The sequence below is a fragment of the Abramis brama genome, assembly GCF_963993115.1.
Source record: "Abramis brama genome assembly, chromosome: 5".
NCBI lineage: Eukaryota > Metazoa > Chordata > Actinopteri > Cypriniformes > Leuciscidae > Abramis > Abramis brama.
This window is the reverse complement of record NC_139967.1, coordinates 27068031-27084928: the sequence shown is the minus strand read 5'-3', so window position 1 is coordinate 27084928 and position 16898 is coordinate 27068031. Positions and strand designations below refer to the sequence as shown.

The following is a 16898-nucleotide window of genomic DNA, read 5'->3' as shown; positions in this document are numbered from 1 at the left end:
CATTTTTGGGTGAATTATACTTTATAGAGCTGCACGAATCTGGAAAAATTGAGAATCACGATTTTCTCGTTTCATTTACAATTATTCATTTAGCAGACGCTTTTATAATGACGACTTACAAATGAGAACAATAGAAGCAGTTAAACTAACAATAGGACAACAATATGCAACTGCTATGGCCCTTCCCAGTTTAATCTAGCGCAGTACATGTACTTTTTTATATATATAGATATAGATATAGATAGATATAGAATAGAATAAAAGAGAAAGTGTTAGTATTAATGGATCAAGTGTTGCCGAAAAAGATGCGTCTTCAGCCGTTTCTTGAAAATGGCTATGGACTCAGCAGCTCAAGTTGAGTTGGGCAGATCGTTCCACCAGCAGGGAACAGTCAAGGTAAAGGTCAGAGAAAGAGATTTTGTGCCTCTTTGAGATGACACCACAAGACAAGATTCTCCCATGATTCTGAACCGACAGGATAACAACAAAATAACGTAATTTACTAGAGGTTCTGACAGAATGTTAGACTGGGTAAACCCAGCCTGATCTGCCAGCGATTTGATTTGATTCGGCTCAGGCTGGAAACCTGTAAATTTTTCTATCCTGCCTCCGTTACAAATCTGCGGGGACCAATCACAAACTGGCTTATCCACCTGGCGCGCTATTGGCGACGGCAAGCAGCTTTTTGTTTACATTCAACATGGCGGCCACCGAAGCGCAGCAACCCGTTGATGCCGCTGTCGCTGCTGTTTTAAACTGATGATCAATGCTACAAACCAACACGTTTGTTGACACGTTTCCTGCCTGGAGTTTTCGCGTCGCTCTGCAAAGTACGTCACCGGGATCGTTGGTCTGATTGGTTGAAGGACTATCCAATTGTGTACCGAGTCATTTGATCTATGCCTGTTGATCATGCCTCTTGTGCAGTAGAAAATATCCTTTCCAACAACGATACATATTTTTATATTTTTATATTTCGATATCTCGATATAGCGATGTATCTTTACACCCCTATTTTTGACTGCAAATCGCTTGTAAGCTTAGTTTCTCTCTTCCCCAACAATCCCCCTCTGTCTCTGATGAAAGGAGGCCAGAAATGGCTGGGCCTCAACGTTACAAATCAATTTGGGTATCACTGTAGTACATTCCTCAGAGCTAAAGAAGCAGAAATAAACAGACCCCAGCTGTTCTCTCTCCTTTTTGGCGCTTTTTCTCTTTTTTATTCACATTACTCAATTATTTACACATTTCTTGTTTGCAGACATGGACATGACCATGTTTGTTCTGAGGTTGTTAGCAGTTTAGAATAGGGATGTGTGAGACTAGCTGACTAGTCGATTAAACGATACTGCTGCTGCTAGTCATCTTGGAAATACTAATCATTTGCAAAAACATTTTTTAATGTTTTGCTTTATATTTTTTTTTACAAAGGCTAATTTACCGTCAAGTTAATGTTACATTTAAATTAATAAATAATTTTGAAAAGTGTATATCTGCAGCAGAAAACAAAATCATTTAATTTTACCTCAGGTTTTACATGCGTTGGTTCTCTCTGTGGTACTCGTGGCAGTTCAGAGAAATGTTCACTTGGAAGATGAGCAAGGTGAGGGAGTATTTTGACAGCCTACGCAAAACTTTTACATTTTCTTCTATGTCATGTCAAACTAGCATATAACTATTTAACTTACCGGTTATGAGGGACAATACGGTATGCAATTTTATATCGGATTAAAGGAGAAACATTAGGAATGGAACTTACTTGACACTTGAACAGTTTCTATATCAACATCCTAATGAAAAGAAGGCGCTTAAATAATATATAGTTGACAGTAAATGTCAGGCTTTTTGTTGCCGCCCGTCATGTAAACAGATACTTTACATACAATTGTTCATACTTTTAATGTTTTTTGAAGTCTCTTTATAATAGGCTATTGGGTTTGAACTTCTTGGTCCTGCGATTCCTTTTGACTCAGTTGATTTGAATAAATATGTCTACGATGGCTAACGTTGCTTAAGTGAACACTCAAGTTTAATATACAATAATCATAATGCAAGGCAAGCACGGGGGCGGGGGTTAGTCTAGTCGACTAGTCAGTTGCAAGGTTTCTGTTGCCATTATAAAACTCTAATGAAATTAGTTGTTGCGCATATCCCTAGTTTAGAAGCATCTCTTGCAGTTGCACAGATTGTCACAAAGTGTGAGTGGTTTCTAGAGGAAATCTGATGTCTATCTATTTCAGTGAGGTGACCTCATACCAGAAGATCTTGCAGTAATCCTGCTGTACCACAGCCAATTCAGACAACTGTGATTGCATTGTCACCTTTTAGCCATAAAAAACTGTCTGATCAGTATTCATTTTATAACATTAAATGTTTTTCATTTATTCTGACAAGATCCTACTGAAAGCTCTCTGAAACTGAGAGATTTAAAAAAAAATACTAAAATGCTAAGAAATGAGTCTGATCAGTGTACGCTTGACATGAGCAAAGCCAGTCAGGGATTCCATAAGACCAACTAGTCGTAGTGAGAGAGCCCATGACTGGTCCGTTTTGTCTGTAGATTTGCACTGAATAATTGTGATGCATGAGCACTATAACACTTATTGCCACATTGATGGAAATAATTCTTTAACTTGATGTTGTTAAAGTATGTCTTTTGCACTGATTTTGCACACTTCTTTTTAACTGAATTTTAGTCAGACCAGCTGCAAGACATGGCTAACACATGGCAGCTTCGGTTGCTGAGCTGCTCTCAGTCCTGCTCTGTTGGTGTCTGTGGTTTTCTATTGGTAGGGTTGGGAATATTGTTTGAATTTGAGCAATTCTGCATGTCTTATCGAATCCACGGTTCTTGGAAATTGGTTCTAAAATGGACACCAGCCCTAATGATGAATTGAGAGTGATTATGATCATCTCATCTGTAAAAGGTCCAATAAGTGATCTGGGAAATGTGAACTTTAGCCTGCTAGCACTGAAAATATTCAACCCCCCCCTTCCTACCCTGCAAATTGCCCCCCAAAGCCACGCCTCCTCCAAAACACAGGAACACGCTCAGAAGCGAGACGATCAGAGACAACGTTGTTAGATTACATCGTGTGTCATGCACAGATGAGAAAACTTTATAGTATAGTGAGTAACAGTACCACAATAATGAATGTAAACAACTGTTTGCCTGCCATTCTCGCTCTGTCTGCACATTGTAGGGCTGAGGAAATATGGGCAGAACTCTTTACTGCACTAGTACTTCAGAAATATCTTTTAAAGGTATCCATGTGAATTAAACGTGGCACAATGGCCTTCATCATCACAGTATGCTAATGCCTATCTGGTGCAAGGGATTTCATCAATATGCTGATTGAGGACTGTTGGGACACTCCAGGCACAGGATGGTTCTGTCGGGAGAGACAGAGTCGTTTGCACCTCAATAACACGTCTGTACCATTTGATTCACAGGACATATGCTTTCAACTACATACTATTTATTTACTAGTGTGTTCTAATATGTAACTGTCATGTTTGGTCTCATCTGACAGCTTATAAACTGAAATGAATGGTGGTGAACTTAATAGAGATAGTAAAGTATCCTAATGTACAATGGTTATTGGTAACTATTGGTTAAACATGCATTGAGGAGGATATGTTAATGTTCTTCTTCCCCTCTTGATCACCACACGTTTGCCTGATCTTTTGGTTTCCTGTCGGTCGGTCAGTTTTGGTGTTGGTATTCCACTCATGTTTAACAATGCTTTGCTCAGGGTATAAGAAGGAAAGGTAGCTGTTGATCTGAGACAGACTTTAACCCATTCCCGCACACCGGTGCGTAACCTCATACTATGAGAAAGGCACAACAGTGCATTATTTGTTACAACTAAGTTTTCTATACAGAATATTTTCTGTTCTACTGTCTGTATATTATTTAAACATGTAACTTAATAAATTACTTTGCCTGCTTTAAAGGCTTTGAGAATCTTTCCTTTTATCACTGATGATGTTGAAAGCTAAAGTGATTATAACTTTCGTTCAGGTTAAATCCTACGTTTTCCTATCAGTTCTTAGAAAGAGCTTTACCTTTAAAGAATAAGAGGTTAAAGAATAACAACTTTAATGGAGTCAGATTAATTATATTGGAGTCAGATAAATATTTGAATTATACACGTCATCCTTCAACTGCCTTTTGTTCCAAAATAGCAGCGTAAGCTTCCAGCCTTACACTCTGTCTGCACAGCGTACGCAAAACGTGCTGATGACATAATTAAATGAAATTTTTTTGGTTCTACGCCTTTTTCAGACGATATACGTTTATAAAAATACATTTAGACTGCTTAACGACATAGTGATTGCTATCAGGATATGAGGAGAAAAATTCTGTAGAGAATCACCTATTGCACCTTTAAGTGCGTGTTTTATAATGGCATGTTTTACTAGAACATAAAAAACTGGAGATTAAGTGAATTGTTCTGGTGTGTCTCTTTATCCCTTTAGTTCTCTCTCACTATCGTCTCTCACTCTGTCTTTCTGCCCACATGTCTTTAAGGCTTCTCTGAGCCCTCATCAGTGAGTTTTTGTTTTGCCCTATTTTGCCCAGTTTTTCCTATCTGATGTGTGTGTCTGTGTTTGTTTAGGAGTTCACGGTTCCCGACTACCGTTCCCCCCTGCAGGACCAGCAGCGCCGCAGACCTTCATTACTGTCTGAATTCCACCCTGGGACTGAGAGGTGATACAACCCCCACCACACATGATTTCCTTCTGAATATTTTGCTTGGAAACAACTTTGAAATGTTTTATGTTATGCAGGGCTGACAGCATTATCACATTTCAGCTGTTGATTAATTGTCATAACATTATTGGCATTTAACTATTGAGTTGAATATTTATGTCACTCATTTATTCTCATTGACAAATGTATCATTTCCTTTCCTAGCTTTTAATAAATATTGCACAGGGTAGAATGACATTAGTGTAATATTTTACATTTTGTATAAAATTGAGCATTAGTAATAAGAATATACAATAGCAGGCTATTACTGTCCTAATTTCTTCTGTTAAACCCTCAAGCCTTTGTTTGAAATGCTCCTAATTCAAAAACTCTTAGTTTTTGATGAAAAACTTTTTGATGTTGATATATGTTCGGAATATAAATTGCACAATGTTGCGATTCTCAAATAATTGTTTTTACATCAGAAATAATTGTGATCTAGCTAATATTATGGAAATTGAACAGTTGTGTGGTGTTTTCAGTAATGTTGTTTGGTGCTGAGGTTTTTGAAGCATATTAATTTTAATTAGAAGCATCTATCTTGTCTCCTGCAGGCCGCCGGAGCGCAGACATGGTTATGAGCATCAGTTTCATACCCTCTCAGCTCAGCAGGATCAGGAAACTCTTGAGGCCAAGCGTCCCCGCATCGAGAACGTATCTGAAACGCACTTTACAAGAGCTCAGCCCACCGGCATCTTACTGGCCCCTTCACACGCCACACAGGACACCATCAGGACCACTGGAGAGGTCAAGAAGGTAATTAATGTACATGCGTACCAGAAGGATACCAGTGTGAGATTTAAACATTTCCCTATTTCATAAAACAAACAGGTTTCAGTTTTTATTTCATTTCTAGCTGCACTATTGTGCCAGATTGGCTGTTATGGTTGTTTGAAGGCTTGCACTTATTCTTTTTTCCCTCTTGTTTTCTGTGACAGGAAACCCAGTTTAGTGTGAAGGTGGAGACCTCATCCCCAGGTGGAGTTCCACAGGTGGGTGAGGATGCGGACACATCGCCCTCCAAACTCTCCAAAGAGGAGTTGATTCAGAGCATGGACCGTGTTGACCGTGAGATTGCCAAGGTCGAGCAGCAGATTTTCAAACTGAAAAAGAAACAGGTGTGTAGCCTCACAGATGAGAGAGAGACTGAAATGCTGCTACAGCTCAAGAACTATTTGCTTTCAACTCTAAGCTATTGTTCATTTTGTAAATAAACAGCTTATGACCATTTCAGGCGCGAGTTGTGTGATGACAAGGTTTGTTTGTTTGTTTAAATCACAATCAAAACTGCTGACTTTCTCCCTGTACCTCCCAGGGTTCAGCTTCATGTTACTGGAGAATTACACTGGTGCTCTCTGCTAGCAGCAGATTGGATTTTTTGTTGAGTCTTTATCCATAAGCCTTGTGGGAAATGTTGCTCATCTGAGAGAGGCTTGTCACAACTGCCTTGTCTGTGCTTACTATTCTTGCTTTTTGATGCCGATGCCAAATCCTTAAGGATTGCATCATGATAATCCCAGAAGCAGCAAGTGTACATATGCATTCCTCAAGTCTGATTGTAGAGATACTAGCATGCTGGTTGAAGGTACTTTCCCTTCTTTTCTGGCATGATGAAGAAAACAATAACACAGAGAAAAACCATAAATCAGTTATCTTGCTTTGTGTAGTCATGTTCTCATTAAGACTGGAAGTCAAAGTCTCAGTTTGACTAAAATAAAAAATGTTTTCTTTATTTTTCCACCTGTTTTTTCTTTTTCTTGCTCATCAACCGCTTGATCTTCAATTTGTTTTGTTTGTTCAGATGAAATAAGTTTCACTTCAGCAGCAAATTTAATTATGCAAAAAAGTTTCAGAAGATAAGTCACAGGGGAAATATGTTGAGGATGTGTATGAATCCAATATTACACCTCTGCACATCTTTGAGAAAGTTTTGTCTGTTGTTGGCATGCATCCCTCTGATTAGTGGTGCTTGCTGAGGCAAGTATCACTACTATTATTATTATTATTATTATTATTGTGCATACTTGGGTATTTAACTTTGCAGTGTAACTCGTCCCACACCATTTGTTCTACAGACATAAATTATGCTTCAATTTGTGTGCTAAAACAGAGGTTTGTTGTTACTTTTCGGTCACACTTTAGATTAGGGTCCAATTCTCACTATTAACTAACTATTAACTACGACTTCTGCCTCAATAAACTGATAAGTAGTAAGGTAGTTGTTAAGTTTAGGTATTGGCAGGATTAAGGGATGTAGAATATAGTCATGCAGAATAAGGTATTAATATGGGCTTTATAAGTACTAAGAAACAGCCAATATCCTATTAATATGCATGCTAATAAGCAACTAGTTAATAGTGATAATTGGACTCAATTCTGGAAAAGTACTTTTCTAAGCAATAACTTGCATTAAAGAAGTTGAGCCATGGAACAGAGACCTTTAGACATTTTTTTATATATATATATATACACACACACACACACACACACACACACACACACACACACTTGTTTTAGGCTTCAGTGTTAAGATATATTGTCGTGTTTGTTGTCTCTTAGCAACAACTGGAGGATGAGGCAGCAAAGCCAGTAGAGCCAGAAAAGCCAGTGACACCGCCCCCTGTGGAGCACAAACATCGCAGCATCGTCCAGATCATTTATGATGAGAACCGGGTATGAACACATTTATACATGATGTCTTTCTCCCCCTCTCTCTCACACACAAAAAACCTAGCAGATTGTGCTCTTTACAGATCAAGTGTTGTTACAGTGTACTTAAATAGTGAGCACATACATTCACACAGGTCTTTTTTTCCAGTTTTTTACATTTTGTTTTCAGTGTAATGTGTATAATCTAAGAGCATATGACTAAATAAAACACAAGTATGAACAGTGAAGGTCTTGCATAATCTTCATAAAAACTTGAATATGATACGATATACTGAAAGGTTTTTGTGTTTCTGCCTGTTTATTGACGTCTGATCTGCCAAGACCTGTGGCCGGTTGCATAAAACTGCTTAGACTAACCTTAGTTAGTCATCTAATTTTTTTCTTCAAGATCATTTTTAAGTCAGTTACATAAAAAGGTAGATGGGGCTAATCAGTCTTTTTGGAATCAAATTAGTCAGACTAGTTCTTGAGACACAGTCCTTACTTAGCAGCTATGTTTATGCAACTGGCCATAGTGATGTCTCGTTATTGTAATTTCCCTTTGTTTATTATTTGATTCCTTTAAAATTCAAGTTGTCTATGTCTGTATTTGCACTGCATTGGACACCTACATTTCGCGATTATGTGCACGTGGCGGTTCTTGATTGCCTGTTTTGGAAGGAAAGGTAGCTGAGCACAGTAACTGATCTGGAACAGATGATTTGAGACTTGGAGGTAAAGATGGTGAGAGAGAAAGAAGTACAGATGAAGGAAGTGAGGCAAAACTACTGCACTCCATCTGGTCTTGGAATATCTCTGAACTTTCTGATTCCATGATAGAGGCAATTTCACACACGGACAACACATGTACTTAGTAGATGCTTGCAACTGTTACAAAAACAGATTGTAGATTTGGGTGTAATGAATTGTGGAATTGTGTAATAGAGGCGTTTCCCAGACAGAACATTGGAGCTCAGGAAATGGTGATTTTTGACATGTTTATTTTTACTCCCTTTCACCCTGGAGGAGAAACGAGTGCTAAATTATTTGTGTGCTTGTTTCTTCTGTTGAAACGTGCACAGTTTCACACATTCTGTCTCTATCAAAGCTGGCAGTCAACAAATGAGAGCACAGTTTTTTCGTTTAGTGTGGTGAGTCAGCAGGCAGACTATCTAACCACAGGGACATACGTCTGTCTCTTTTACCAACATTCTCTCTCTGTTGTGTCACAGAAAAAGGCTGAAGAAGCCCATAAGATACTGGAAGGGTTGGGGCCTAAAGTGGAGCTGGTGAGTACTTTGTGAAATTAATGCAATTTTTCTGATGCAATAGATTGCGTGTGTGTGTTCATCTTGCTAATCTGCATCATTTCCTGTCTCTCAACAGCCTCTGTATAACCAGCCCTCTGATACTAAAGTCTACCATGACAACATTAAGACGTGAGTATCCGCTCTTTGTTAGCTTAGGGCACTTAGTGCGGTATGACCAAAAATCCATTTCACGATATTTTTAAAAATTATTCCGGTTTCACATTATTATGGGGGTGGTGATGGCGCAGTGGATAAGACACATGCCTTTGGTGTGAGAGACCCGGGTTCGAATCCACTGTGAGACACCAATGTGTCCCTGAGCAAGACACTTAACCCCTAGTTGCTCCAGAGGCGTGCGACCTCTGACATGTATAGCAATTGTAAGTCGCTTTGGATAAAAGCGTCAGCTAAATGAATAAATGTAAATGTAAATTATTATTTTTTTCAAGCATGACTGGGTGTTAACCACATTTTCTACTGATTGAGAGAGGAAATACTGCAGTAGATTGACTTAGAATGCCCTATTTTATGAGTGAATATTGTAGAAAAAAATCCACACTAGTATTAATACAGGTTTACAAGGTGGTTTACAAAGAGGTGCCAGCAGGAGGCGCTTTAGGAGTGGGAGAAATAGCGGTTTCCCCGGTAACGGCTGTACACAAAGCAGCGCAGCGCTCATAAACGCTGCTTTATCAGGAAACATAAAGAAAGTTTCAATTGAAATAACATCGAAACTTTCCTAAAGGCCGTCAGTTCACTTCAGATACATTCATATAAAAACACCCGTGCTGCGTTTTGATTTTGAAACGTGCAGTGCTCATGTTTATTCAACGATGTCAATGCCAACCACAAATAGATTTTCCAAAAGTCTGTGTTGATATTGTGAACCAATGTATGGGAAACACTGTAATTTAATTTGACAGCTATCAATTATAGTTTAACCTATCCATCTTCACCGTCACACCGTGTCCTAACTACACGCGACGCCGCGACACGCGATAAAAGGTATCTTTTCCATGTTAATCAGAGTTTTTGTCCTAACCAGGCGCGACGGCGACACGTGACGATTCTAATTTAGAAACTGTTTCTATTTTTCTGCGACGTCGCGCTGGAACAACAAACACAGAGTGTGGCAGTGATAATCTCCGGTACTATTTATGTGCTTTATTTAATGTTAAAAGCGTGAAATGTGACTTTGAGTATCATTTAGTGCTCCAGCTTTGTAGCTGTAAAAGCAACAATGGATATAATTCACCTCAGATCTTGAAATTAAACAAATGGAAACATGAACGTTAAAACTGTGAACAAACAAGTGTATTATTTGACAAAGATTGTTTTAGTAACTCAGTAGCCTATGTATTTTTTAAATGGTGTAATATTTGTGAATTTGATTATGTAGCTACTTATCCATTTTCTTGCGAGTGCCGTCAAGATTACTCTCTAGTGCTGTGCACTTGCCGCGAGACCCCGCCCACACGCTGTTCTGATTGGCTGTGATTTTTGATTGACGTTGTGGCGTCTCACAGTCACGTCGCGTCTAGTATGGACAGACACACTGCCTGTCGCTGGATTCTTATCGCGTCGCGTGTAGTTAGGACACGGCGTCATGCTTAGTAACACATACAGTGGTGCCCTCACCACAGTGCAACAGTGAAAAGGGACCCCTCTCAAACAGTATTGCACCCCGTTGTTAAAGCGACATACACCGGTATTGCGGTATATTCAAAATTAATATCATAAGAAAAATAAACACTGGTATTCGGTATGAACCGCGATACTGCCCAGCTCTATGTTAGCTCACAGTAAATAATGCTGATGGTGACTTTGACACCAGTCAGATGTGTAGGAAAGGGATTGCACAGACTAGATGATTCGTTCAAATTTAGGCCTGGCTTCAGTTGTCCTTGTTTTTTTGTTTTTCTTCCTATGGATGCGCAATATATCGGTAGTACCATGTTTGGTTTTTAGCCATTATTAGAAGTAGAAGTTTTTTCATGCATTATTTGTTAAAGTAATCCTTTGCCCTTGTTTAAGTTCAATCCTTACAGGGGTCGTATAATGGTACATGCACTTTTACAAGTTGATTGTACTGAAATGTGTGTTGGCAGTGCCTGTACACAACCATCATAAAATGATAAAAATCCATCCAGTTTTTTTGTTTTAAATCTTCTTATATGTTTTCCCCTCTCTCAAATCAAGCCGTTCGACCTAGTGATGTCACACGGTCGGACGCCCATCCACGATTGTTGATTGACAGCAGCGTTTCAACACAGACCCGCCCTCGCTCGTGAGCGAGCTGTCAATCATAGTCTGTGCGGGCTGGCGCGGTCATTGTTGATTCGCTGGAGCACTGTCTATGAGCAGAATGGCGTCTAAGCGATTGTGGTGTTCTGTTCTTGGGTGTAATAACGAACACAGCAGTCATTTTGATGTTCCTAAATCCGTACAGCTGAAGACGCAGTGGCTGAGTTTGTTTTCGAAGGGAATATTCCCCACGATCAACGTCAATGCTTTCATGTTTGCGCGAATCATTTCACACACCAGACAGCTTACAAAATTATATTTGATTTATAAACGTTTAAGCGTTTTTTTTTTTGTTTTTTTTTATACAGACTGTCTTGTTATTTCTTTGCTTTGAATAAAGTTTAATGCAGTGCTTTAATATTTTTTTCTTGTGGCCTCAGGAGACAAGCTAAAAGCTTTTTTCCCCTAAATGAAATTATGCATTTTAAATTGGAATATAATTCAAATATTAGTAATATTTAAGTAACAGATTCGAATTTAGTTTTTCAGCCATTTTGACAGACCTGGTCACTTACATGATGTAAACAATGTTGGTTTGTAAACATAAGTAATCATGCAAGCCTTAATATGGACACAATAATGGTCTCTCCTGATTTCCCTGTAGCAGACACACACAGAAGGATCAGTCTGATACTTGCCTCTGTCTGTGTGTGAGAGTGTCTATCTGTCTCTACTTGTGTGGTTATCACTGTTGGAAAGTCTGTCTGTGTGAGTTAAATTGAAACTGTTGCATGTATGTAGACAGGTCAAGGTCAGCCGGTGAGTCTGTCTGTGTTGCGTCCAGTTGGCTCAGACAGATTTCTATTCTAAATGTTATTTTTTTTAACATTCCTGTTCTTCATAAAATCCTGAAAAAATGCATTACAATTTCCAAAAACAGCACAACCAATTTCAGCATTGATAATAATAAGAAACATTTCTTGAGCACCAAATCAGCATATTAGAATGATTAATGAAGGACCATGTGACACTGAAGACTGGAGTAATGATGCTGAAAATTCATCTTTGCCATCACAGGAATACATTACAATTTAAAAATATATAAAAATAGAAAACCGATATTTTAAACTGACACAATATTTTGACAAAAAATGTTTCGGTATTTTTATTCAAATAAATGAGACTGACCCCAAGCTTTTGCACAGTAATGCAGATAAACGTGAACAAATAAACACGTTGATGCCCTTAAATTAATTTGGATTTTATAATATGTTATCAAACTAGGAGTAAAAGTCATTAACATTGTAACAAATGTTTTAAGGTGCTTTTATCCAAAACAACAAGCCACTCATTAAAGACCGTAACAGGAGAAGTGCCAGAGAAAGCTGCAGTAGTATGAAACCATACAGAGATGAAGATGAGACAAAAGGAAGAGAGTAGAGAGGGTTTTTAAAGGGTAAGAAAGCAAGCGCACTAAGGTCCTGTTTACGCCTGATATTAAGATCTGATCACAAGTGGATGACTTGTGTAAACGGGATCTAAAACGTTTTGAGATTGTCCACTTTCGACCACTTCCAGAGGTAATCGGAAATGCATTCGACCAGATTGCTTTCATAGTGTAGATGTTTGTGTGGTCAAATGCACAGCCACAAAAGACCACCTGCTCTCCGCCTACTGACCTAATGCGTAAACATTATGGGAAACGCGCTAGCCAGACAGGATTTAAACTGAAGACCCAAGTTCAGTTTGAAGATGAAAACATACCAAGCGCAATGTTCGCTCACTCATCGCGTTCAATGTGTTCTTGCGGCTATCAGAGCAGAAACGAATGCTAATACTCTCTGTATGTTTTTCCGTTGTTTTTGGTTGCGTTCATATGTAAATTGCATGAGCTTTTTTCGTCCATTAGATCGAAAGATCTGAAAAAGCCAATATATTTACTCACCCATAGATCCTCCCCTCGAAGAAATCAGGACAGAAGTGATCAAAAGTGGGCAAAAGAGATGGATTAAAACACAAGTTGCTTTTGATTTTCACAGATGGCAGAGTTGTGCTACGTTCGTGAACTAAAGACGTTTATTAGGCCTAGGCCTATATCATTTTATTGATATTATTATTATCATTAATATTTTGTAATTGTATTGTTTTTAGTGTTATTAGTGTCATTAAATGTTTTGTTAATGTGCTATGGAAACAAAATACTGATGAACAACGATGCCGTCTTCATCTTGGCTCTGTATAAGAATGATGCGTCTGTTAAAATAAGCACTCTTGACAATTTGTGAATGGATCACCTTGCAATAAAATTTTGTTGTGGGATGTAATTTTTTTTAGTCTGTTTTAAAAACATTTTCTTTGAGGAGTCCTCATACGTGCGTGTCGGTAATGTCGCAAGTGTGGTTATGTGGTGATGTCGTTATGAATTTAGGCAAGGCAAATTAATTGTAGTTCCTAATTAATTTAATAACAATACTAGCTTCATAATAATAATAATGATTTAATACATTAATGGGAAAACGAGCCAATTATCGTATTGATATCGTCAAAGGCATCTGCCAGCAGCGATATCTCTGACTATCGTCGATACACGATACTATCGTCTATCGGCACAACCCTAGTCTTGAGGCATTTTTTTGAAAGTAGAGAGGGATTCAGCTGTTCTGATGAAGTTGGAGGACTCATAAGAGGAGCCGTGATGATGTCTGTGGGCAGGTTATGTATCAGACAGATCTTGTTCAGTCTGCAGTGTTCGCTCCTTCTATGAGAGGGAATGTAAAAACAATTGTTGTTTTTTTGTTTGTTTTTTTCTGCAGGAATCAGATAATGAGAAAAAAGCTGATCCTGTTTTTCAAGAGGAGGAACCATGCACGCAAACAGAGGGTAAGTGTCTCTCTTTTGTGCAGTGGCAGAGAATGAATTTGTTTGAGAGAGTGTAAGTGCTCCTCCATCAGGAGGGGTGACTGAAGTTACAGAGAAACTAGAACTAGTTTGTGGTAAATCAAGAATGGATTAAGTACACAATCTTGCATGCCTGTTTTCACACAATTTTATGTTAATGTCTTTACAGACTATGGCCTTTATTTGCACAAACACAATCTGCTTTCACATGCGATAGAAATGGCACTGTTCGCTTGGCAATCACACATTTAGTTTTTGATTACAGGCAGATAAGTTAATTAGTGGATGTGTGGGGCAAATCATTATAGGGCTAAACAGAGATGTTAGTTTATGACTGAATAAAAAGACAAATAAACAACAAATAATAATGATGTGTTGTGGGAATAATGATCAGTCATTTCATTTGCTGAAAGTAGTTCTATGTTGACCTCTATACCTTATTTGACATGCCCTCATTTGCATATCAGTCAACTTTTACTTATGATCAATTAACTTTTACTTATGATTTATAGTTTGTCTTGTGTGTCTGAACTCAGGTTAGAGGTTATTTCATGTCTCTTCGAGACAGTTGTGATGTCTCTAACTCTGTGTCCTTACCACATGACACAATACAGCAACAAGATTTAAAAACATTTTGACATTAACTTTTTGTGTGGCTTTGTGTAGGGTAACCCAACCCAAATCTCATTTGCTCTAAATTATGCTCCACATAACTGCATATCAAACATAACATTTCTTCTGATTAGGACCTCTCTAATGGCGCTTTTCCACTGCATGGTACGGCTCGCTTTAAATGGTACCACCTCTGTTGAGGTTCCAAGCTTATCGTACTGGTACTAAAATGTGACATGAAAACACTTCAGATCACTGATTGGTCAGAGAGAATCGTCACTCATGGCTCGTTTCCACTGAGCAGTACGGTACGGTACGGTTCGGGTCTGTTAACCATGATCTGGCTAGCGTTTCCACTGCCAACAGTACCCTTACTTGATAGGCGTGGTGTTTCGATCGACGTCATTTTCGCGCGAAGAGGAACATAGTAAACTACAATGGATGACATACAGCAGATCTTGTTCTTGCTCCAGGGTTCCCACGGGTCCTTGAAATCCTTGAAAGTTTGTGAATCTGAAAACAAAAATTCAAGCCCCTGGAAAGTTTTTGAAAATAAACATACATGCATACAGGTCCTTGAAAGTGCTTGAATTTATTTTGTGCAAGAAGTTTTCTGGAAAAAATTCCATATTATTCCCTCCGGTCCGCTAATGTGTTATTTCACCAATACTTTGTGGCCTATGCATACTAGCTTGCTTGATTTACGTTAGTTACGCTCATTTACGCGTTACGTTAAGTGTTTCCCGCGTGAGGTACTTTGTGTTGTACGTTGCCATGACAATCAAGAGCACAAAACTACTATAATGGTACCTCAACAACAACAAACGTGTCCCCACATTAAGTCCTTGAATTTGAGGGTATTGGACCTGAAAAGTCCTTGAAAGGTCCTTGAATTTGAAGTTAACCAAGTTGTGGGAACCCTGTTGCTCCTCGACATGTTTGTCACAAGAAAACAAGCACCGACATTAGGCTTTTCTCAATATCAAGTAGGCCTACGCAAAGTTTGTACTTGCCATGTGCGACTCCTACATGCAAATGGTACAGCGCGTTCTTAAAAGCGTCACTCAGCTCGCTCTGCTACTCCGGTTATCTCTGTTACTCTGTATGTACATTTTAAGCAAAACTAAAATGAAATATGTTATAAAACACCACTCTGCCTCTTTTCGTTTTCATTTAAATAAATTAAACATTATAGGGACACAAATGTGGTTCATGCGCAACGCATAGGCTATCGATTATTCACTGCACGTTATACGTTATTCTATTTATAACAAAACGAAATTTAAAACACAACCCTAACGTTACCTCTTTTCGTTTAAATAAAAAAAAATTAAACATATTCCAGGCAATATATGTATTTGTACAAATGTTGCAATAAACATCAGTGATAATCTTGTAATAAAAAAATGACAAGAAACCATATTTCTTTTTGTAAAATTTCAGTTTTATCAATAATAGCCTATATAAAAGTTTAAGTAAAAGGTACAAGAAGCTTTACAATAAGAAATAAAGCAAACAATTCAGTCAAATATCCAAATGCAGCGCTCTAGTCTAACATTACAACAGTAAAGTTAAATACAAATAGCCTATAATATGAAACTAAACTTAGCCCTCAGCCAAAACGATTGACAGGGAACGAATTATATATTCACGAGACCAAAGATCGCCCGTTAGGTCTACACAAGACGAATTATATCTCATGTTTAACCACTACCGTCGGAGTCAGCGGCGAACGTCAGAAGAACTATCCGAGGAAAGGCTCATCCAGCCGGGAAACATGAGCGCCGAGCGCCCGCTGATCGCATGGATCTCAAAAAATAATCTTTATAAATAAACCACAGATTTGAGCTTTAAACAACTACGTTTTCGCCTGAAAAACTCTTACAATTATGCCGCTTTTCCATTAACAGTACCGACTCGACTCGACTCGACTCGGAGATTGCAGATAGTACCAATCTATCTGCAGATAGTACCTGGTCGTTGCAGATAGTACCTCCACAATAGTACCTGGTCGTCATAGCGACGCCGCAGGAAACTGCCGTGACTTAATCTTTTACGCGAGACGCGCGAGACACACCCGCTACCCACACACACAGGACAATGGAGGAAATCGAGTGTATGCTGTTTCTGGATGTTTTTGTTTTTGCTGTTTTTTATTCAGGATACTCCGTCTGGCGTGTGCAATGATGACGCAGTGAATAGTGACGATTCTCTCTGACCAATCAGCAGTCTGCCGTGTTTTAACGTCACATTTTAGTATCGCCTCAGCTCGCTTAGAACCTCGCCGGAGGTGGTACGAAAAAAAGTACCTGGAAGCAGGTACAGGTACTACTTTTACACAGTGGAAAACCAAACAGAGCCGAGGCGAGCTGGTACTGTGTAGTGGAAAAGCGCCATTACATTTCGTGACACAGTAACAGTAGTATTAT

General features: G+C 38.7%; 1 protein-coding gene across 1 annotated transcript in view; it reads left to right on the top strand.

Annotated features, from left to right (window-relative positions):
- ncor1 (nuclear receptor corepressor 1) overlaps positions 1 to 16898 on the top strand; it is a 115321-nt gene that overhangs the window by 14750 nt on the left and 83673 nt on the right. The window contains exons 3-9 of the mRNA XM_084113421.1: positions 4623 to 4714; positions 5311 to 5512; positions 5695 to 5874; positions 7316 to 7429; positions 8638 to 8694; positions 8792 to 8844; positions 13773 to 13839. Of these exons, the coding sequence (XP_083969547.1) occupies positions 4623 to 4714; positions 5311 to 5512; positions 5695 to 5874; positions 7316 to 7429; positions 8638 to 8694; positions 8792 to 8844; positions 13773 to 13839 (765 nt within the window). The remainder of the gene's footprint in view (positions 1 to 4622; positions 4715 to 5310; positions 5513 to 5694; positions 5875 to 7315; positions 7430 to 8637; positions 8695 to 8791; positions 8845 to 13772; positions 13840 to 16898) is intronic.